Raw genomic sequence first — 23,998 nt, forward strand, 5'->3', positions numbered from 1 at the left:
TCACCACGAAAGCGAAAAGCGTGTCAGTCAGCGATTTGGTTTGGTTTATACGGGCTGAACGTCCCGAAGCAACTCAGGCTATGAGGGACGCCGTAGTGAAGGGCTCCGGAAATTTCGACCACCTGGGGTTATTCAACGTGCACTGACATCGCACAGTACACGGGCCTCTAGAATTTCGCCTTCATCGAAATTCGACCGCCGCGGCCAGGATCGCACCCGCGTCTTTCGGGCCAGCAGCCGAGAGCCATAACCACTCAGCCACCGCGGCGGCTCAGCGATTTGGATTCAGGTCCTAACTTCTGATTGGACCGCGACAGTATGGTCCCTTAGACATCTTGCTCCTTCGCGAATTCGGAGCGCTGCTCTGGGTCGTCCATTGGAATAAGTGCACCTACAGTCCGGTGTGTGAGCAATTAAGGCGTATGGTGTGGCAGTTTTCTCGTCCGCCTGCACCAGGCGTGCACGTTGTGCGCTCGCAGAAATGACGGGACGAAAAGTGAGCTTTCTAACGGGAACTGCGAATTATCACCGGTACACCGCGCCGCACAGAGGCTACTCTGCGACCGTTTCTTCGCGGGCGGTTGTCGTGAGTTTAGGATGGACGTGCGCGGGAAATCAGCGGCGACCGTTTTCCCCCGCGGGTGTCGCGCGGCTTCTGCGCATGCGTGGACAACCTTTTCGCGGCTCGTCTAGCTTTTCGCAGGTGTCGTGCTTCTGTTGACATTAAACGCGTCGCGTGTCTTATTGTCGCGCTTTTCTCGAGTTTTTATATGCTTCGAGCGTTCGCGCACCTTGTGGTTTCTATATTTACACGCGGAAAATTATTTTTTTTATGTCTTTGAGAAGTCACGTGATTGTTGAACGAGTGTGTGCAGAAGGCGTGCACTTTGATCTTCCACAATTTAGCTGCTTTGTTTCCGTGAGCAGTCGACTTACCGCCCTTTCCCTGCACCCGCGGGTTGGAGATGGTTTGACATTAGCGTTTGGACAGCGACGTTTTCGCCTCAGTATACTGTTTAATACGAGCGCCTGCTGTGCGCTTAGCTCATTATTGCGCTAAGTTGGCAGTTTGGGGCAGTTGTTGTGAGAGAGGAGTCGTGTCCTGCGCTTTTCCCCGTCTCTCCTGCGGTGTATCGCTTCGTTACTGCGCGTGGTTGGTGGCTCTTCTCGGAATGGTTGGCAACGTGTTTTTGCTTGTATATTGCAGTTTTCACCAAATGTGGTACGTGATATGATCTCCGCTTATATAGGCATGGTGTATGGTCAGAACACGATGCGTGGTTCACTTCAAGCCCACATTTATAGAGTGCGCTCGCGCATGCTTCTTTCCTTCCATGCTCCCTCAAATCCCCGCTTTCTTTCCTGCCTTCCCTGCATCCCTTCCTCGCTCCATCTTTCTCTGCTTCTTTATCTCCTTTTCTTGAACCCTCACCCCGTTTTCCTCCGTTTTTCCTGTCTTCTTCCTTTTTTCCGATCGTCAACCCTTCCATGTTCCCTCTGTACATGCCTTTTATTTTCTTTCTTTCTTTCTTTCTTTCTTTCTTTCTTTCTTTCTTTCTTTCTTTCTTTCTTTCTTTCTTTCTTTCTTTCTTTCTTTCGCGCTTATCTCTCCCCCTCGTGTCCAAACCTCGCCCGCCTCACTGCAATGATGTAAAGAAAACCTTGCTATACTCTGTTCAAGCCGAGGATCGAACTGCGGACCACCGCACAATTTTCAAGGTCGGAGCGGCTGTACCGATTGAGCCGTAAGCCTGACAAAGTGCCGCCAATGGCGCCGGCGCGGTGCGCTCGGTAATGCGTATGGAAAACGACGCAATGTTCCGATCTCGCGCTGGCTGCGAGAGACGATGACGGCAAGCCAAGCGTCCAGTTCGACGAGCGCACAGTGCATGCATGCCGGTTCCGGCTGTAACTTGTCACCGGTTGACTTTTTGTTTTACGCTGTGTTGGCCGGTAGATTGCGATCTTTATTATCACTTGGTCTTGCACATATTGTGTAGGTTTTCTCCTCGGTGATTGATTCGCAAAGACACTGAGCTAATGGCGTTTACGTTCCGTTATTGCGATGTGCCGCGAAATCGAAACAGACGCGCAGAAAACGTTCTCGGCGTGAAATGGCCCTTCGATTTGCGCGATGCAATATCGCTCCCCATACAGCGTACGCGGTCGATTCTCCCCGTGTTCACTTCAGAAGCGCGCAGCTGCAGTGCGGCGTCCCGTTGCACCCACGATTGCTCGCATGCAACGCCACCTATATAGACGGCCGACACACTGCCTGTAGGAGGTGGTTGTGTGCCTGCCGTCCCAGTTGGAAAATGTCTCGCGTCGTCCCTTTCTAGAGCAGCGTTGGGAGGCCGCACTGGGCGTTACTCTTCGTTTGAACGTCGCCGGCGGGGCCGCGCTGTGTAATGGGTCTCCGAGGGCCCCTATAGGCTGGGAACCCCAGTTTCGCGTTGCGCAGTGGCGCCAGCAATGGGCTCGCGAATTTGCTGCCTGCGGGCAGTTGGGCAGCGGTATAGTCTCCCCCCCCTCCTCCTTCGTCTCCTCCTGTGCGGTTTGCCAGCTCCAACCCCCTGGGGAGGGCTACCGACGTCCGTTTACTATTAGTGGAGGACGAGGTCCCCCTGTACAGGCGGGTGTAGGCGTGGGAACGTGGTCTGCGCTATCGGCTCCGTTTTTGGGGTCTTCTCCTTGTCTGACGGCTTAATCTGTGTCCGCTGCCAGACATATCGGCCCCCCGTTGGCTCTCTAGCTGTTGACCTTTGCTGCCGGTATCCTCCGGTATCGGTGGGATACGTTCGGTGGAAAAACGGCCTAACGCGGATTTGACAAGGCGGGAGGAAGTTGAGAAAGAGGAAACGGTCTTTTATTGGATATCCCGGTTTTCGTCTCACCACGAAGGAACTGATTAAAAAAAAAAGGACAGAGGGAAAAATACCGTTATTTCCGTTTGCGTGGTTCGCCTTCCGCTTCGCAGGGAGAGAAACGTATAACGTAGTTCGCGAAACGGGCGACTAGTTCCGAGCGTCGCGCGAGAAAGGCGAGGGAACGGCTCCGCCTAGACGCTCGACTTGACGTCAGTAATCGCTGCACCGTGGGACCAGGCGACGCCGCTTGCGTCAAATGCGGGCCCCGCGTAGTCTAGCGTAATCGACAGGTGTACGCCGTCTGTCTGTGGCCGCACCACGGCTTGCGTGCCGCGATGTATCTGCGTCATGGCATCTTCTCTCACTCCCATCCCTTTCTTTTTTTTTCTGCGGAGTTGTTATGGGGAGGACGTTGCATGATTGGAGGCAACTCGGTACTCCGTTATGCCGCCCTGCTTATATACCGCTGTCACACGGATCGAGCTCGATGCAGATCCGCATTGCTATACATGTCCAGTTTTAGTCGCGATCGAGCCCGATCCTGTTCGACGCACCGAGCAGGTGCCACAAGCGCGATAGAGACTTTCGATCTCGTAGAAGAGCTGCCGCATGCTACCCTCGTGCTCATGAAAGGTTTATTCAAATGCAAGATATTATTGGCCAAACTGCTTGCTTGCGCACAACTTGTAAGTCACACGACATTATATCGATCGCTAGTTTTTCTTTTTACGTTCGCGTGATTTCTTTTTTTTGGCCACTGTTTACACAACTACGCTAAATTTACGCTAGAGCGGACTTCCAGGCAACCTAATTTACGCAAAGGAACGCTGTATCGAGGCGCCCTAATTTACTCGTACGTGTAGCGCCATGCACCTGCAGATGCTGCATGCAGGCCAGCTTATTGTCGAACAGGATGGAATGGGAACGTGTAGCATCGTTGAATGCCGAGCGCTCTCGAATCTTCGATCGGCATCGGACTCAATCAGGATATGAAGTGCCCATGCGACGGCGGGGCAAACTAGCCTCCCCGATAATCGTGCCGGTCCTATATATGCTACGAAAAATGCGCGCTGCTATGATCGGTTTTTCTGTTTTCCATTAGCCATACATGCTTGCGCGCGCCTTCATATCGCTATAAGCGTTTCCACTGCAGAAAGAAAAACAAAACTATGGGGAACTTTGTGACAGCTTCTGGTGCAACTTCTGTGTGTGTTTGCGTCAGTTTCTTCGCAATTGTCGATCAGTCAGCCGCCATATTTGGACTGCTAGTTACAGTAGCAGGTATCCGCTATGCTGTGACGCTGCCGACGTACCCATATATCCTTTTTTTTTAATTTTTGTCTTCGATTCTCTATCTAGGTTGCTGTCTTGAGACTAGGCTGCTCATGTCCGTTGGGCAAGTTGTGATTACGTCACGAGGTCACATGACCCCTCTCAACCATTAAGTGAATTTTGTGACACCGAACACCGCCGGGGTTCTGGCGTTATAACTCTAAACGTTCACTTGCATTCATATATAACGTTAGGGTCACGCTGTTGGGCAGTGTCTAAGCAGTGCAATATGAATAAAGTATGGAATTGGTAGACAGATTATACTCCTGCTGTTCAGAACTGCTTTTGTCGAGCAGTAAAAAGAAAAAAATCGTTTAGCTGTCGCCGACAGCTGTCTCCTCTACTGCATTGCTCGTCAAAAGTTTACGACACTGCGGTCGTCGGCTATGGTGAGTCATGGTGAGGACCGAATAACAGCGCGCCTGAAAAGAGGAGTTAGCAGTGTTCGTCATTGGCAACTGCAAATTTCAAGCGGCACAGGATGGCAACGGCCCCTCACAGGCTTCTCGCTTGGTTTTGGATTATATTCTTCCTGGTGTAGTCGTGGTCCGCGCTTTGGCTTGTATGGCATTCACCCCGAATTCCCTCACTGTTGACGTACGAAGCGCTCCCTGCAAGCGTCGAGCTAATTGCCAGCGAGGTTTTGACCTTTGTCTTCTGCGATGCTGTCGGTCTGTCCACACGGGTCGAGAGCGGATGCCGCAGCACAAGAGCTGGGCTGTTGTGTGAACTTGTGAGGGTTTATTTAGTGCTTGGTTGATACTCTAGAAATTATTACTAACGCAAGGGCACAAAGCACACAGAAGGAACCGGGACCGAGTCGGTGTGCAACTTTTCATTGCTTTTTGAACATGAGGTCTGATTTTGCCGTCCAGAAGCACTTTGAGCACATTCGAGCATGGTTGCTGCAGGGAGCCTCCATTGATCGAAAGGATGGTGATACGAATTTTTTTTTTATTGCATCACGTTAGAAACTTTTACAGATGCAGCTCTTGTTTACTGTGGGTTCTCACCCCTCTCCTACCTCAAATCTGCGGCGACGTCGTACGCTGTGCTAGGCTTTCTAGCGAAATAGATGTGTGAAAGGAACGGACATCCATCTAAAGGGGGGTTCGCGTAACTTGAACCAAGGATTTAAAAAGTGGCGTTTCGGAGCTGGGTGAAACAAGCGACATATTGTTTCCCGTCGTGTGGAACTCCTCGGCGTACTTTTCAAGTTTCATTTAATTAGTTCATGAGCTAGGATTAATTATGCCGATCTTCGAATATTCACTTTAGGGTCACTTGCGTTCCGTTAAGTTGTACACGGGGTTAAGAAAGAACTGATCCGGTTTTTTGCAGCAGTGTACCTCCTCCGTGGTCCTTTTTTTCGGCATTTAAAGAAAGTCCGTGAAATATAACAAAAAGACACTTGACTGCGCTCATGCGCCGCCATATTCCAGCACTCCGGACCGCGTTTTGAGCGAACGAAACATGCGCGTTGACCTTGAACAAGTGAGCGGCCGCCGCTCAGTTCGACTGGATTTTAAATGCTGGAAATAAAGACCGCGTAGAAGGTGCGTTGCTACAAAAAACTGTAACGGTTGTTTCGTAACCTCCTCTCAACTTAACGAGACGGACGGGTCCATAAAGAGAATATTAAAAATTTGCGTAATTAATCTAAGCTGATAAATTAATTGAGCGGAATTTTAAAAAAAATGCTCTCAGGAGCGCCACACGACGGGAATTAATACGTCCTTGGTTTCACCAAGCTCCGGTACGCCACTTTTTTTTTAATGCTTGCTTCGAGTTACCGTGTATATGCCGATAATGCTTTCTTTGTCATGACCTATAGACTTAGAATAAACAGCGCTAATACGAGCGCAGTGTACGAACGCCACTGCCTTCGCTGTAAACTGCATCAGGTACCGATAGTGCTGCGTAAAAGAGCCGACTTGCTTTGCACTGACACCGCCACGACTACCATGCGGGATTGTTTACGTAAACAAGCGCGGAGTTTTCCGCTCTCTCCTTCCCAGTTCGCCGCCGCTCAGCTGTGATCCGCAGCGCGCCGCGTCGAAACGCGGGCGAGGAGCGAGAGGGAGCGCAAGTGGGGAGAGGAAGGGAGCGGGCGAGGAGGGTGGCGGGAGAGCGTGCTTCCATTGGCCCACAGCCGGCGGGGCGCAGGTGAAAGCGGCGATGATGATGCGGCGCTCGCGCCGCGACGGCGGTGCCGGCCGCTGGATTCGCTTTCTGTCCGCGGCCGCGTTCACTCGGCCGCTCCCGACGTCGCCGGCTACTGCGACACAGCGTCGCGAGGAGGAAAAGGGCGGCAGCGCGTGCCCGTTTGGCCACCTTCGGCCGCTGGTGGATCTGTCCCATGCTCGCAGCCTCGGGCGGCGCAGCGTGGTGTGTGTGCTCGCTCGACCGCTGGGCGCCGCCGACGTGGTCACTTCGCGCACGTGGCTTCCGGATGCCGGCGCGGAGCGGCGCGTGCTCTCTTTCTCCCCGCCAGTGGCGATCGTCGTCTCGGATAGCAGCAGCGCTGCTGGCGCGTGGCCTCTGAGGAAGAAGAGGACCCTGCGACTGACTGATCTGATCTGAACTGCTCGCTTCCGAACATCGTTCAGGTTTACCTTTGTTTAGCCTCTGTTGAAGGAAAGTCTGTGCCGTGGTTCATTTTCGGACCCGTGTGGAGAACTTGTGCGCGTCGCTGTTCCATTTCGGAGATCTGTTTCGGAGACCCGAGCCTTCGCTTCCTGAGAGACGAAGTGTTGAGGCTTCGAGTGTGGTGTGCTTTGTGTGCATGTGCGCTCTCGAGCCGGCCCGGCCGTGAGTCCCAGTGGGCATTTGCCGCGGTAGACTAAAAGTGAGCAGTAACCATGAACGCCGTGGTGGAGGGCCGCAAGCCCAGCGCCGGCGACGGCTCTGACCAGCTGGCGTTCCTCTTGACCTTCCTGCACGGCAGGGGCCGCCTGTACGAGCTGTTCGGCCAGATCGAGAAAGAGTTCGAGTCGCTGTACGCCGAGAATCTCGCACGTGAGTACCTTCCTTCCTGCTCTGCCTGCTTGTTGCCCTGGCATGCTTCGCCCACGCCTTGAAGGTTGGTCGGTGTGTGACGGAAGTGCAGAACAGCGCTGTCAACGGTGTGTACAGGCCACCACAGTGCCTTAACATTGTGAGCGGCTCTCGGTGTGGTGGACCGGCACAAAATACCTCTCATTCACCACCTGCTCGGTCCCCATCCCCTGCCTCATTGTGGACTCCGCTGTGTGCCATATGACAGATCTAACTCGGCAAGATGTCAGGTGACAAACCTGTCCTTTCTCTCAGCTCTGCACCCTGTAAAGTGCCACGGTGACCCCTCTGAGACACCGTTCGTTGTAATGTTCTGCATCTCCGTATACGCCGTCACGCCGTGCTGTATTGCGCCGCTTGCATGCGATTTGCCCGCGCTTTCGTAATCTGAGACACTGCAGTGGTCTGGACTTCCGTGTGCTGCGAAGTGCGCGGAAACGGGTTTGTCAGCGTGTGCTAGACTGCTGCAGCTGACGCGTTTTTGGATGGTCACATTTCTCTAGCTACGCACCGCCAGAATTTAGGCGTCTTGCCACCAGTGTGTCCGTATTCGTGCACATCTTGGAACTGTGCCGCACGGGCAGCGAGGCCAGAGTCCTTCAATACGGAGGCCTCTCGGGTCCGATCGAGTCCCAACGGTCGAAACGTCGCCAGAATGATTTGTATTAGGCGCCGCTTGAGGCGCACATTGCTTGTCAAAAATCCTGCGGGGCAGACGTCTCCTTCCACGCCTGTCGAGTTGTCTATAAAGGAAATATGTGTCTTCTCACGGGTGTCACAAGTAACCCTTAAAGTTTTAATTGCAGCGGCAGCTGTTATAGAACTCTGCCTGCCGCCTGTTTCGTGCGCCTCGAATATGACGTTACTGTAATCAGGACAGCGTTTCTTTTTTTTGTGTGTGTGTGTGCTCCAAGACGGCACAGATCGTTGCCTGTCGAAACCAGCGTTTCAACGCAATGAGCCTATGCTCCAGTCGGCCGCCGCGAACATTGACGTGAAGTTCTGACGTGAGTCCACCGGTCATACGCAGTTGTGGTTTACTAATACGGCACTTTGGAGGAGTTGTTGCGCTTGGTAAGACTTCATAGCGCAACTAAAGACCAGGTCATGAGAGACTACGCAGGAACTGTGACTTTCAACCATATGGTAAGGTATAGCGCTCGTGTACTCTCTTGAGTTTTAGCTTAGCGATCGCGTTACTTAGGTTAATCGTTCTTCGGTGATGAAGTTTCTCCGGGGTAATGGAGACCCCGCGAAGCATTCCCGCACTTGTCCTCGTTCGCGGGTGCGGCCTCAGTTTCCTGTGCGAAAATTAATCGGCGATTCACATTTTTGCAACTCCATCATTTTGGTCTCATTACGTCGTATCTCCGTTGAGGGAACAAGTGAACCGTGCCGCTGGTGTGGAAGCACTTCTGCTCGACCTGTCTCGTGCTAAGCCCCGCCATCGGCGGCCGTGCGCCACCGGTCATATATTAAAGTCCCCGCTTTTCCTTTCGAAATTGGCGAGATTCCGCGTTGAAGAGCTCTGAGCTTTTATCAAAAGGCTCAGAGCTTGCTACATCGAACGCGATGTCGCGATACTGGCGTCTTGCGTGGGCCGATATCTCCTCTCTGAATCGCCCGAATTGCGGTATACGCGAGGTAAGGGAGAGGACACGGATCAGAATCGGCGGCGATTGCGGACGTCCGCATCGCGGGGTGCTCGCCTCTATGGCTCCGTTTAAACTTTCCCGGTTGAACCGCTTTTCTGCCCTGAAAAGGCTCGCTTCGAGGGCGCCGTATACAACTCAGCCGCAGCTTATCGGAGAGAAGCAGCAGCGCTCGCATGGAACGGATGGCTGGCCGGTGCTTTACTCGAGGAGGAGGTGGAGACGCAGGAAAAGGGAGGGGAGGAAGAAGTGTGAAAATGTTACAACTGGTTGGGAAGTCTGTAATGAGGGCGTGATGCCGCAGAGCTATGTACAAGGCAGTTTGTTTTTGTCAATGTTCTGTTGCTGCTGCTTGTCGACGCGCGAAATCAGATCGGTAATAATAATAATTGGTTTTTGTGGGGAAAGGAAATGGCACAGTATCTGTCTCATATATCGTTGGACACCTGAACCGCGCCGTAAGGGAAGGGATAAAGGAGGGAGTGAAAGAAGAAAGGAAGAAGGAGGTGCCGTAGTGGAGGGTTCCGGCATAATTTCGACCACCTGGGTATCTTTAACGTGCACTGACATCGCACAGCACACGGGCGCCTTAGCGTTTTTCCTCCATAAAGACGCAGCCGCTGCGGTCGGGTTCGAACCCGGGAACTCCGGATCAGTAGCCGAGCGCCCTAACCACTGAGCCACCGCGGCGGAGTCAGATCGGTAATGTTGTTAGAAAACGGACGTCGATTCGATTTCATCGTTGGTCGTGTATATATCCTTGCATTGGCGCTCATGCAGCCTGGTGTGCTCATCCGACGCGCCGAGTCGTTCGCGCCCCCTTTTGACACCTGGTGGAAGTCGGTGGACTGTTCCATTCCACTCTCCCATTTTCGCCGTTTTCCGTCGCTTGTCTGGCGTCCGGAGTCGTTATTCACACCGGCCGCGGTGGCTTTGGCGTTCGGGTGCCGATCCCAAGGTCGCGGATTGAATTACCGGCGGCCACATTTAGGTGAAGGGGAGACGCCCGTGCAATGTGAGCGCAAGTTAAGGAGCCCTTGACGACGGCGTCACGCACTCGCCCGTGCGTCTCTAGAATTTTGTTGGTCACCTGCATCTTGCGTATGCTTTGGTAGAGTGGAATTCTCCTGAATGCACGATACCTTTATACATGCTTCGGGTTCGAAAAGTGTTTATGGTGCAGTTCGGTGTTCCATTTACGGCGCACTGGCCAGAGCAGTGGAGCGAATAATATGACCTGGCCTCTTGCGTTTTCCCTTTCTTTCTTTTTCTTTCTTTCTTTCTTTCTTTCTTTCTTTCTTTCTTTCTTTCTTTCTTTCTTTCTTTCTTTCTTTCTTTCTTTCTTTCTTTAAACGATACTGCCAGCCTTAACTTAACTAAGCCTTAGGCAGGAGTGGGCGACACAAAAAGATTCAAACAGAACACAGTATAAATGAAAAGAAATCATTGCTACTTGTACACCTCGACTGTAAAAGCAGAAAAAAGTACAGCTCGCTACTGTTCAACAAAGATATTTTACATATTCGAGTTTTTCTTAAGAACGCTCCAAAATGACTCGACGGAGGAACATTCCACAGTGTAAGGAGTTGTGAGTGAAAAACCGTTTGGAGAAAGAGTTGCTGTTTTTGCTTTGCCTGCAGGTGTACAGGAAGCCAGCGCATTTGGACCCGGCCGAAAGCGGAAACGTCCATGGGCTGAGATTTTTGCGCATGTGATAGGGAACCCATGCACGTGGTCGAAATTAGTGGGGAGTCATTTACTTTGTACGGCCTCGCTTATCGTTCCACAGCGCTGCAGTCCCACCCTCTTTCTCGATCAGCTGCGGTACTTGTTGCAGCCAGCTTTTGGGACTGACGACGGTTGGAGAAAGGAAACTAAGACCGGCGGTCACTTTCTAAGATCCTGTGCTCTGATTTTTAGTTGTTCAGCGTAGCTCATCCCCTTTCGCGAACAGCGCGGTCGAATTAAATGTTTCGCGGTTTCCACTCTCGGGCGGTATTCCCTGCGAGCACGTTTCAGTACAACCGCCTCCTCCGTGTACGAGCGTGATACGACTGCGGAGGGGAAAAAAATAGGGCCGTAAATAAAAATAAAAAACAAACGCTTGTAGCAAGCCGCGTACATCTGTCCGTTCTCCGCGGTCACGTCGCCGCCGTTTGTGAAACAGACAAAGCCGCTGTCCATCGAAGTTCATCGCAGTTTTTCATCCTCTTCCCGGAGCTTTTTTTTTTTTTTCAAACGGTGGCCGTATGGATGGACCGGTGTTATCTCGGCACGAGTGACACGTGATCCGCAAGCTGTCTCTCGTGGCGAAATGTTGTCCATCGTTTGTCTATCCACATAGTACACTCGGAGCAAAAGCTGCGGCCGATTGCTTAATCGTGATTAGCGGGCGAATGCGGCTTCGCCGGCCGGCGATGCAGAGCTCGAAAAAGAGCAGCTGGACTTTGCTTTTTTTTTTTTCTTCTAGACTGTTGTTTGGCTGTGTTAGCTGCATCTACCGAAAATCTTCGTTTATACACCCTGTCGACTTCATGTATAGCTTGTCGGTTTCTTTCGGTAGGCTTACTGTACCGGGTTTTTGGATGTCGAGAGAGACTTGCGCTCGGAAAACCTTTATACTTCACCCCGACTGTTGTTCCTTCGGTCTACTTTCTGCACAGTGTCCACGAATGTGCAGAAGGAGTTTGGGGACAAGATGACGAAATCACTTTCTGAAAGGGATTGCCTTATTTATCGCCCCCTCTCGAATGTTCGAACACAATTACGTTGTTGTAGAAACGACCGTGGAAGGGAACGTATTGCGTGGCAGTTATTCCGGGAGAGCAGCGAAATTGCTTCGTGATTGGTTTTGAGCGCCGGTAGCAATTCGAATACTATATTCTATACTGCTTCGGTTGAACGAGGTTGAAGTTGCTCTTTTTTCTTATTCCGTTTCTCTCGTCAAAGTTCGAATTGCCACGTAAAAAAGTGATGCGATGTTTTTAGAAACGTCGAACGAAAGTAAATTGGAAAGCTTCGGCAGGTGCGTTTGTACGGTCGGTTTAGACTTGTACTTGGCTACGCGAGGATCCGACCAACAGTTGGAACAGTGGGTGTGCACAGTGTATACAGTTAACTCTGCAAAAAGTATCACTGTCGTAGCCAGCATTGTGTAGCCCGTAAAAGCCGCTTCGCGATACGCTATAGCAGCACGTTTCACCAATTGTTCGCTCGAAGACAAGAGCGTGTGCATTGTCTTTGCAGAGAGAGAGAGAAAGAAAATAGCCAGATGGAAGTCTAATTACTCGGGTTACCGAGTAACCGGCGTGTTTCAGCAAGACAATTCAATAACGTTTCTTTCGTTATACCCAAAGAGGCAGTTTAGGGAGCGTAATTTCGTTATTCAGCAGCGCCATTATTGCGTTCTCTCCTGAGTGACGACTTGCAGTATACCCCCCCCCCCCCCCCCCCTTTTTCTGGTCGTTCAGCGATAACAGCAGCGATCCTGCGGCTAATCCGGTAGTGGGCATTCTCTAGTCTCTCATCTCCGCTTCGGCCTTGCTGGGCTGCCTGCGCGAGCATCGCAGCTGCACTCTTGCGTGCCTGCCTCGTGCTCGCCCTCGCTTGAGCTTCGCTCGATTTTCATTTCCCACGCACCTGCTGCTGTTGCCCTCGGCTATAACGGCGTCGGTGTTCTGAGCCGGGGAATTCTGTCACCTTCGTTTCTGGGTCATTCCACGCCAAACGGCCCAGGCGTTGCGCTCGACCATTTCCAATTTGTTTTTTAAAAAAATTCATGGAAACCTATTATCGTAATGTGCGTAATGAAAGCTTGAAACATTTTTTGTCGAAAAAAAAATTATTCGTGAGGTGAGGGCAGTTTGAATATTTAGAAAACGTGAGAAACCAGGCACTGCTCAAAAATTAATAACAAGTTCAAATTAAAAAGAAACAATTCAGACGTTTTTTCATTGGCATTTGCACAGATTCGGTCTTTCGATATAAGTCGGAGCATGCAGCTTTACACGGCATAAATATTTTAAAAAAATTGAAAAGAAGTATGAAAATGTGTTATTTTCTGTCGTTTTTTGTTTTAAACATCAACTATCTCTCGGAAATTCGGAAACAGCCGTTTTGTTTCTCTAGATGTCTAGTACCTATAATAAATGTTATAGGTGATGAAACTGCGTACACAGAAGTAAAAAAAGATACTTAAGTTGCAAAAAGTGCGTTTTTAGCCAAAAACACTCGTTAATTTCACCCTGAGGTGGTCCAAGTAAAAATACAAACAATAGCGGGTTGCGTAGAACGGTTTATTGCCTTTCATTTCTGACATTTTTATCGAAGTAATTTTTATATAAAGCCAGAGAAGAATTTTTGAAGTTGAGCTCGCGGGCCGCAATTGTGTCGTTTCTTAACGCCTCTTCACCGCACAGCACGATACTGCCGACACTGTAGCCACTCGACATCTATAGTTCTTGTCCTTAAGTGAGGTTTGCGCTGCAGGCAAGCATGGGAACGTTGAGTAGTCGAACAGGTATTCGCGGGAAAAGGTTTTCTTAACGTTGATAGCGCGGCTCATGCCCAAGTGAGCTAGTTGTTCGGTGTGGTTCTGTCGCAGTCAGTCATTCTTGTCGGCGCCATGACAGACGTAGCCACCAGCATAAGAGCTGGTGATAATAATAATAATAATAATAATAATAATAATAATAATAATAATAATAATAATAATAATAATAATAATTGGTTTTGGGGGAAAGGAAATGGCGCAGTATCTGTCTCATATATCATTGGACACCTGAACCGCGCCGTAAGGGAAGGGATAAAGGGGGGGGGGGGGTGAAAGAAGAAGAGGTGCCGTAGTGGAGGGCTCCGGAATAATTTCGGCCACCTGGGGATTTTTAACGTGCACTGACATCGCACAGCACACGGGCGCCTTAGCGTTTTGCCTCCATAAAGACGCAGCCGCCGCGGTCGGGTTCGAACCCGGGAACTCCGGATCAGTAGTCGAGCGCCCTAACCACTGAGCCACCGCGGCGGGGAGCTGGTGATCCGCCGATCTGGAAATGACCAGAACGATCCGGTGTTGAAACAATCCGCGACGCAGCAGCACCACCTGGTACCTGACCTTTGTGGCCGTCAGAGGCTCATGCCCGGTTGTTTCCGATGTGATTTGTTTGTTGTATTTGATTTAATCAGTGCAATTCTTCCATTAATACTCCAGCGACAACTGTAGATGAGCCACTATGCTCGCGAAGTACCTTCATGCGAGAGACACACCTATGCGCGAGCGGGCCGCGTTCCCCGCCAGAGCGTCTCGCATGACTCGCCGGAGCGGCGTGCACTTCGCACCTTCACGTGCATGCGCTCCGAGGCGCGCTCTCTCCGAGATCTTATTCGGATATAAATAAAGCACTTGTGATGCGCCTGCCATGGCAGCTGGTCAGCCCTCCTCGTGGTCCATGCGAGACAGCTCGTTGAATACCCTTGTTTTTCTTCTCTTGGCCACCCCGCAGCAAAGCGGGTCTGTTCGAACTTCGAAAGCGAAAGCGTTTATTGCCTACCATCCGCCGAATGTCAAGCGATATCTTCTTTAGCTCCAGCCCTAAAAATGCACGACAGCGAGCCACAGCAAACGAAGTTATCTGGCCATAAGTGTCGTGCCATGCCAGTTGCCGTGTTCTGCGGTGAAGAGGCGTTAAAAGCAAACGCAACTTGCGGCGCGAGAGCTTAGCTTCAAAAATTCTTTTTCTTGCTTTAAACAAAATTTACTTCGATGAAAATTTCAGAAATGAAAGGTAATAAACCGTACTACGTCACCTGCCATTGTTTGTATTTTTACTTGGACCACCTCATGGTGAAATTAACGAGTGGTTAGGCTCAAAACGCACTTTTTGCAACATTAGTATTTTTCTTTACTTCTGTGTACGCTGTGTCATCACCTGTAACATTTATTATAGTTACTAGAGGTCTAGGGGAACAAAATGGCAATTTCCGAGAGCAAGTTAATATTTAAAACAAAAAACGACAAAAATGGTACATTTTCATAATTTTTTCGATTTTTAAAAAATATTTATTCGATGTAAAGCTGCACCCTCCGATTTATATCGGAAGGCAGAATCTGTGCAAATGTCAATGAAAAAGTTTTTGAAGTGTTTTCTAAAAATTTCAACTTGTTATTAATTTTTGAGCAGTGCCTGGTTTCTTGCCTTTTCTAATTATTCAAACTGCCCTCAGCTCACAAATAATTTTTTTTTCAGCAAAAATATTTCACGTTTTCATTACGCACATTAGGATAAGTTTCCATGAATCTTTTTTTTAACAAATTGGAGATGGTCGAGTGCAACGTCTGGGACGTTTGGCGTGGAATGACCCTTCTATGCTCGTGTGTATACCACTGTCGGCTGCGCACGTAATGTGGGCCCCGTGCGTTGCTCGCGGGGAGAAGGTGCTGAGCGCAGCATCGCCCTGCAAGGTCATGCAATGACTCTTCTTAGAGCTTGCTCTCTTCTTATTATCTCTCTCTCTCTCTCTCATCCGGTATCCGAAGTGACCTTGGATGAGAACCCGACCGCAAGGAGTCCGTGTGCTAGCCCTTACAAAAATTTGAGACAGTCTATAGACTGTCCATTGACTTCGGTCTATAAAGTCTACAGACTCTACAGACAACCCTAGAGAACGGCCTATAGGCAATACAAATCCTGTGGACTGTCCATAACGATCTATAGATTTATAGCCATGCACTTTTTCCATACACTATGAATAGACAAAAAGAAACATCTGTAGGAAGACAGTATAGTCTAAAAGAAGCCTATTGACTGTCTATGGACAATTTTTGTAAGGGCTGTGCGATGTGGAAGCGTGTTAAAGATCCCCGGGTGGTCGAAATTATTCCGGAGTCCTCAACTACGGCACCTCTTTCTTCCGTCACTCTCGCCTTCTTCCCTCCTCTCACGATGCGGCTAAGTTATCCACCGATGATTCAGACAGTTACCGCGCCGTTGATTTCCTCAAACCCCCTTTATTTTTTATTTTTATTTTCTCGGGGGGGGGGGGGGGGGGGGGTCAGGCTCAAGGTTAACACTGACGCCGCTGATAACTTCTATAGGAAGCGGCATCGCCTGTTACAACTCTAGTCTTGACATGGCCTCTCTTTTTTGCTGTGAGCGAGAAATTTCAGTGAATTTCAATACAATCGCGGTAAGCAAAGTCTGCAAGGTTTCAGAAACCGCAGGATGTCGGGGATCTCCGTAGACGTTTGGCATACGGTCGAGGTGCGAGGTGATCGGATAGTTCTATCCTCCGTCAGTACGATTTTTGTGAACGTTAAAGGATCGCATGCTTTTTCACCGAAATCGATCGGTTCACTTTAAAACCGAACTTCCGAGCCGGTGAGTTGGCTTGTGTATGCGGAAGTGTATACTGTTCGGACGATAGCGCCGAAATGGACCCGAAAGGTCAGCAAACTACACCGCGCTGCTGGCTAGAAGACAAAGAAGCGAGCACCTGCAGCCTGTAAACAGACCCTGGCCGGAGATTGAATGTGCAGCTGGACACAGAAATCGTCGCCTGGGGCTGTCGCCCTCTAAATGAAATTCCGGATCGCTTGTCGCAAACGCGCGAACCGCAGGTCGACCAAGTGTCTCTCAGTAAATCGTTTTTTTTTTGTTAATATTAAATGCTTTGTATTTTCTCCATTGAGCTGTGTCATCAAATGCAGTCTGTCGTACAGGTCTTCGGAGCTCGGCTTCTGTGCAAATGCCTTAAATACGTGCAGAAAGTTTCGTATAGTACGTGGTATAAGTGGACCAACCCAGTTACCTCTGCGTCGAACACAGCTGATGTGCGTTCAGTGGAATATCTGCAAGCTTGCTCCTAAAATTGGGCTCCGCTTTTTTTTCTTTAGGATCCCAGCCTTGTTTTTATCCCGGCCAGCTGCTACGTCATTTGTGCCTCTATGGCATCAAAAGAGTAATAGTTTAGTGTCAAAAATAAAGAGGTGCATGCCACTTCAAACGGAGCGGCAGAGAAAGCAGGGGGAAAGAGCGGCGATCCTGTGCTGGACGTCGCTCGGCACGTGTCTTCCAGCACAAAGGCTGGTGGGGCGCTCCAAAAAGATTAACCAAAAGGACATGTCACCAGGCATTCGACACAGGATGAATGACGACAGGAGCGGGGAAAGTCTTGGGTGGTCTGAAGGGCAATTTAGGATCGCTGATAACTCCAACGATGTTAATCTCCCTGGAAGAATTAGTGGGGTCTATATAGGTTTGGGATTGTCAAGAGGGGTTGCCCTACAAACAGCGCATATTTTTCAAGTCCTGTTTTAAGATATTGAAAATGTCTGAGCTTTTCGACTAAAACTAAGGGCCGCGCGACAGCATTGGACAGTGAATCGGTGCTGTGTTGCGTCACAACGCTCGAGCGTGTGTACTTTCACTGGAGCCACAAAGCATCCTTCGTTCCGTAACAACTCGACCCGGGGGCCCAATTACAACTGAATCAAGTTGAAGTCGCCAGAGTTGTGCCATAGTGGTATAGACAACGTGTATAGAGTGCCCAGTGAATACACTCTAGTCACTGAACGAGTTAGCTGTGACTCAACAATCACCTTTGTGGGGAAAGAGCCAAAGTGGTGAGCGTGTGCGAATGAGTCCTCAAATCCTCTTCTTCTGTGTGCGTGCGGAGGGGGTGCGGGGTGGGGGGCAACAGAGCGAGCTAAATGGTCGTGCATGACCTCCGCAGCTCTTTCGTTGTCCCCGCGGCCTTTCAGTGTCCATTTTCCCGTTCTAGACATATGGGCCAAACTACCGTCCCACGTAGTTAGAGAGAGAAAAGAAAATAGGACGATGGTCCTTGCGCATCGGGAAGACCTTTAGGAGGTTGACCCTGACGTCGAACGAAAGGCCGTGCCTTCCATCTCTTCCCGCCCTTGGCGCTTCATCGCGCGAATATGCGAATATTCGGGGGGATAATATACGCGACCGTGACGGAAAAACCAAACACACGCACACACAAAAAGATGAGGCGTATTTCGAATGGCGGTGCTCCGTGTCTTTGGCCTCGGAAAAGAGCTGTAGCTGTCGAAATTCCGGGGAAAAGCAAAAAATAAATAAAATAGCGGAGGCCGAGCTCATACTTGCATCTCCAATTTCACCTTGTGTGAGAAATATCGCGCGCGGCACTTGCGACTTCTCCGCCGGCCGTCTCGGTGCTCCGTTCGCGCAGGTGGTGCCGCTTTGAGATTTGCGACTTAATTTTGCAACACGAACAGTTGGCTCTCAGCAGCACAAGTGGTCACCGCTTGCTTTTCCCCCTCATCGGCTTCTGACAGCTTCTAGTTGGCTTGCGCGGGTGCTGACTGCGCGCGATTTCCTCAGCCCTGAATATCTCTGCTTTCTAACAGCTGCAGGTCTTTTGCTGCGTAGGGATGAACAGAGTGTATATTTTTCGTATTTTGTACAGAAACCGCGCCTGCAGCTGATCCCGACGAAGGAGTCGGAACGCGACGGGCGTTCTTTCTTTCACTGCCCTTGGTCCCTTCGCACCGCGGCGTCGTACAGGTGCATAGCATGAGCGGGAAAGTAAATAATAATTAAGAAGAGCTGAGCCGGACTACGCGCACGTGGTGTCTCTTCGTGCGAGGCGCGCGTTTCGTCAAGACATCACGCGGCATGCTTTTGGGATTCGCCAGCAGATCTCTGCTCATGCGATCTCCTGCTGTGACGTCACTGGAAGGTCCCTAGCATGCATGCTGCTGACGCTGTCCGGGCGATAACCGCTCCTTTGTACCGCGAACACGCGCCGTTATATAGCTTTGTTTCTAAGGCCTGCAGCAGTAGCTGTTGTAACAGTATGGTGGAACCGTTTAGCGTAGCGTTTCCGCCGCTACCGTCGAGTGCCGTATATAGTTGTGGAAGTGCGTCGCGCGCATGCGTAGTTTCTGGAAGACGCTGTCCCAGGCTGCAACTACAGTGTTCATTGCAGATTACACTCGGTTTTAAGCTAAAAGCGGCAGCAGCGGTACAACTGTGCGCAAATTTCTTGCGGAGCGTTATATTAATGCGAGCGCATTAATGGCTAGTCGGTAACGAAACCCAGCGTCGGCATTGACATGCAGCGGTGATCCCAGAAAAGTCTCATATGACGTCACCGTGGTATCAGAGAAAATGAATTTTTTTCCTAAGGTGCGGGGAAGCGAGCCCAGGACTTGCGAGCCGAGCACGCAACGTAGGCCACAAAACCGCTTTGCTTCTTCGCAAGCACAGGTGAACCTGTAGTCGGGTACAACTCAAGAACGCAGCGGTTTTTCGCCGTCAAACGACCCGCTTCCAGCTAATGGCGTCGGCTGATTCTCATGACCATGCTGGTGTGACAAAGTATAAGCAGTGCTAGATGAAAGGGGATAATCCCTTCCATCTATGGTCGGGGATCAACCCATCTCTCCGTTGTGGCGCCACTTCCTGCATTGTCACGCTAGCAGGATCATGAGAATCGGCCGACGCCATTGGCTGGAGGTGGGGGGTCCTTTGACAGGGAAAAGCCGCTTCGTTCTTGAGTTGGCTCCGGCTATAGTATATATGCGTTGTATTACGACTGTGTGCTAATGAGTAGGTGTGTGATTAGAAAGGAAGAAAAAAATAAATTATAAATAAAAATAACGAACCCAACACTTTCGCATTCAAAACACTTAAGTAGCCTTAAGTGCCTTCCGTAATTCTCGTCATATTTCGGGTGCCTGCTGCTTTGTGGGAGTGTCCCGGTGAGTCCGGACGCGTGTTTTGAGAGTGCGAGGTGGAAGCTGCCCGCAAGTTTAGGCGCTTTGAAAGTAATTGTTTGCTTGCTGAAAGCTTTCGGCAAGGCTTAGCCAGAGTGTCTGTGCCGTAGTCGGCGTCTTCGCGATAGCAGCAAACGAATGGTGCGAATCCTCTGGAACGAATAAGGCAATAAAATTTCCGAACTGTTCTGCAAGTTCACTATGCTGTTAGTGTAGTAACTTGTTTTTTTTACGCTAAATGCGCCTCGCAGCTTATTTATCGACCATTCCGGCGTTGGCAGGCCGGACGCGGTCATTTTGCTTCCCAGCTGGGCGAGTCCGCAATTTCAACTGGGCGACGCTATTCGGATGCTTCACGGTGGGACCTATACCGCGTGAATTTTCGCGAATTCTTTGGAGGTTGTGCGAAAAAAAAATGAAAACTCGTACATTTCAAGAGGTGACACCGATGGTTGTGCTGCAGCATTCTTCCCACCACGAAGAGCACCCATTCCCGCAGGCCCACACGTCGACTACGGCTCAGGCCAATACAGAGCACCGCCTGTATAGTTCAGGCGGAGCCGCAGCGGTGGTCGCATTTCGATGGAGGCGAAATGCCGGAGGCTCGCGTGCTGTGCGATGTCAGCGCGAGTTAATGAACCCCATCTAGTCGAAATTATCGAGAGCCCTCTACCAAGGCCTCCCTCACAGCGCGAGTCGCTTCAGCTCGTGAAGCCCCATGAACCTGTAATCTAGGCAACATTGCTTACGGTCTGCCTGCGGAGCATTCTAACTTGCACAAGGTGAACACTGGATGGAAAGCGCCCACGTTTCTGAACGCGCTAACTTCATTTTTCATTTACGACACATTATGCCGACGTCGACGGGGGCGCCGTTTGCATTAGGGAATGCCCGTCGTACTTCTGTTAAAAAAACAAACAGCAATAACAACAAAAGGGCGATCAGTGGGAGTTCGCTGGCTGCGCGCAGCCTCAGCCCACGCACGCCGGTCGGACAGCGGGGCCGGCAACAAAGGGCGGATGCTTCTCCACGCGCCGGCGGCCGTGGCAGCCCCCTTGCGTACAAGCTTCGCCCCCGCCTCGGCTGCACTGTCGAACGGTTGCACCACAGGGCACACCTGCAGCCAACGACGGCGCTATACCGCGCGCTTCTCTCTCGGAGCCGTCGAACATGCGGTACACTGTACCCACGGGCGTGTCCTGCATGCACTGACGCCTTAACGTGCGTCAAAGCTGTTCCCCTGTATTATACGTTGCAGTGGCTGCCATATAGCGTGCCACCTCGACGTCCGTGCAGCCGCTGCAGCTTGGTGTCCGCTGCCACTGCTGCGTAGTTCCGCTGGAGTTCACGTGCGGAAAGAGCACGCTTAGTCGCGCACGATGGTAATAGTTACGTCGTCGTGACGTCGATTCCACCTGTTGCGAACCGCTCGGCTGTTACGTCGGGCGTACTCTTCGCAGCGGCCGGGTCGCGTATTGCGAAACTATGTCCCATATGCCCCACCGAACAGACTGTGGTGCCACATAATAATAATAATAATAATTGGTTTTTGGGGGAAGGAAATGGCGCAGTATCTGTCTCATATATCGTTGGACACCTGAACCGCGCCGTAAGGGAAGGGATAAAGGAGGGAGTGAAAGAAGAAAGGAAGAAGAGGTGCCGTAGTGGAGGGCTCCGGAATAATTTCGACCACCTGGGGATCTTTAACGTGCACTGACAGGTGGTGCCACATAAGAGAAAATATAGTTTCGCAAGAGCGGATTAGAGCTCGTGTTACCTCTTAGGTTGCGTTCCTCACAAGTCGCTGTCCGACGTCGCCTTTCCCACCTTGTCGGTTATCGACATGCACCCGGTCGCATCGCAGAAAGTGTATCCTATATCATACTGTCGGACGTCTGGGATTTGCCTCGGGAGGCAAAAGAAAACAAAAAAAAACGTAGAGCGAAGCTTAGCGCGTTAATCAGCAAGAGGTGGTTAATGCGCTTAAGAGTTCGAATGAGAACAATGACGGCTCTAAGAGGAGCCGAGGGGTGGCGGCGGCCACCCCGAAATTTGCCGGGCCGCACCAGAAATCGGCCGGGCGCTTCCTGCAGGCGCTCATGAGGAGGCCGTTTCGTTGGAACACAGCCCGTATATATTAGGCCCCTTTCGCTTTAAAACGAGTATCTGAAAGCCTTGCCGCTGAATTCTGTTCGCTTTATTCATTCTATTTATACGACGAGCAGTGCCGAAGAGGTGTATTACGCTTACCCGAAACTTGACTCGCACACAGTGATGTTAGTGGACAGCTCGTTATCTGCCTTTTTAAATGATTGGTAGGAGGATCAGGTAGAATGATTGTGTCGTTCAGATTGCTATCGCCTTTATACTCTTCATTTTAAAGACCATTCGCCATCGAGTCATCTGCTTCCGCCTGAGGTAGACGCACTGCTACGTGTGCTAGTATGCGGTTGTCATAATTAACCTTAATCGTTACTAAATCGTCGAGTACGTCCAGCGTCGTTTGTAGAAAAGAGCCAGATCCATTTTCCTCGTGCGGTCTCAACCGGACTTTCAATTATAGCGAGAATCTCATTCCCCAGAAAGTTTAATTCGACGAGACAAGTGAACACGCGCGGAAAATGGCTTTTGATCGAGAAATCACTTGAGGTGCTCGCGGTAGTCCGGTCTCTTAATTTCGAGCAGCAAATAAGCAGGCATTCGTGCCTCGCTCCTTCGTCCTTCACGATATTTTTTTTTCTTTTATGTCGGAAATGGCAGCTGCGGGGTATTTGAACCTGAGCGCAGCCGTTTCTGTCGCATTGATTAGCATAATTGTAGGTCGTGTCTCCGGACGTTTCTTGTGAGTGTAAATTTCGCTTTTTCGTCCTACCTTCAGCGCCCTTTGTTTACGCGGTGATTAATTAGAGTAATCCGTGAACCTATATTTGGTTAGTCTCCTGTATGACCTGGTGTCTTCTTTTTTTAATGAAAGCGTCCCGTTTCGCTTCTGTCAAGGCCCTTTCCCATATATGTTCCTCTCTCTTGCGTTGACGCGCACAGGCGCACTGCTAGCTTTCATAAAATGGAGCGCGCTACTTCCTCTTTACTCCCATATGACCGTTTTCGTGTTTAGAGTGTGCAGGGGTCCGTTGGTCGTTAGGCAGCGCTGTTAAGGATGATGTGCCGCTCGTTGCAAGTTTAGCGAATTGGGCGAGTTTTTGCGGTTTCGTTTTCTTCGCGTGCAGTTCAGTATTTTACCAGGGCTGTCCTTGCAACGGCGTTGCTTGAGTGTACTATTCCTGTGCAGTCTTTCGTGCATTCAATCCGTTCGATTTTGAAGAGCAAAGCGCGGTTCGAACTGTGCGGCGTGTGAAGTTCGCGTACGCCGATTGAACGCTCGATGCGAAATCTAGCGAAGCGTACCTTGTTTTGCGTTTCACTGAAATATCTGCTCACGGTGTGTGGTATGCAGTGCTTGTAAGAGGAAGGGGGAACGCAAAGGGGTGGGGGGGGGGGGGACGAGGAACAGCGGCCCGCGAAACGCCCGTCACGTGCTCCAAACGTGCCGTTGAAGCAGCTGGACGCTTCTCGAGGACCGTTTTGTTTTCTGAACTTCGGTCATGGCGGCCACGTGCAAAATATGGCTGTTCCAGCGATGTGGCACCCTCGTATATAGTGCCTTTTTTATTAAATGGGAGAGGGCAGTTGGTGTACCCTTTCTCGTAGGCGATAATTATTGCAGCTTTGTACTAGGAAATTAACAAATATCCGGCTCTTGCGGCTCTTTCATGTAGAGCTGAACCTCGCTATAACGCAGGGTTTATACGAAATAATGAATATAACGAAGGAGTGACGTTTCCTCTTGGAATCTCGGTCAGCACGGGCTGTAACGAAGGTGCGGCTATAGCGAAGTATTGAGGGCCCCTTCAAATTCATTATAACGAGATTCAACTTCTGTAAAAAACCCATGCGCACGCTCAGTTCCTTGTGCTTGGCGCATGATGACCTTAGCTGCGTATGTGCTATTAAATCCAACGCAACACAGTTCCTCGAAGGATGGTCGAACTACACAGTGCATGTACTAAGCGCACGCAGGCCCATCAAAAGCACTCGTCTTCCCCAGCGGAGCCTTCTGCTTTCTCGACCAGATTTCCGGCTGTGGGGCCGGGATTATGAATTACCAGAAACCCAAAGCACAGAAGAAGATAACCTGCGTTCGCATATGATGACAAGCTGGACATTCTCGTGTATAGACAACTAATGGGTCTGAACGAATCGCTGTTGCTCCTCGGCTGTGCACTCGTTTTTCCTTGTTTCTCTCACGGCCATCGAGCGCTGTGATAGATCAT

The 23,998-nt window shown here is 50.5% G+C and overlaps 1 protein-coding gene across 1 annotated transcript in view; it reads left to right on the forward strand.

The window, feature by feature from the left end:
* The window catches only part of Wdr37 (WD repeat domain 37), a 132,109-nt gene that overhangs the window by 12,951 nt on the left and 95,160 nt on the right, over positions 1 to 23,998 (forward strand). Inside the window, exon 3 of the mRNA XM_077627240.1 lies at positions 7,147 to 7,217. Within this exon, the coding sequence (XP_077483366.1) occupies positions 7,147 to 7,217 (71 nt within the window). The remainder of the gene's footprint in view (positions 1 to 7,146; positions 7,218 to 23,998) is intronic.

Source organism: Amblyomma americanum, chromosome 6 (genome assembly GCF_052857255.1).
Source record: "Amblyomma americanum isolate KBUSLIRL-KWMA chromosome 6, ASM5285725v1, whole genome shotgun sequence".
NCBI lineage: Eukaryota > Metazoa > Arthropoda > Arachnida > Ixodida > Ixodidae > Amblyomma > Amblyomma americanum.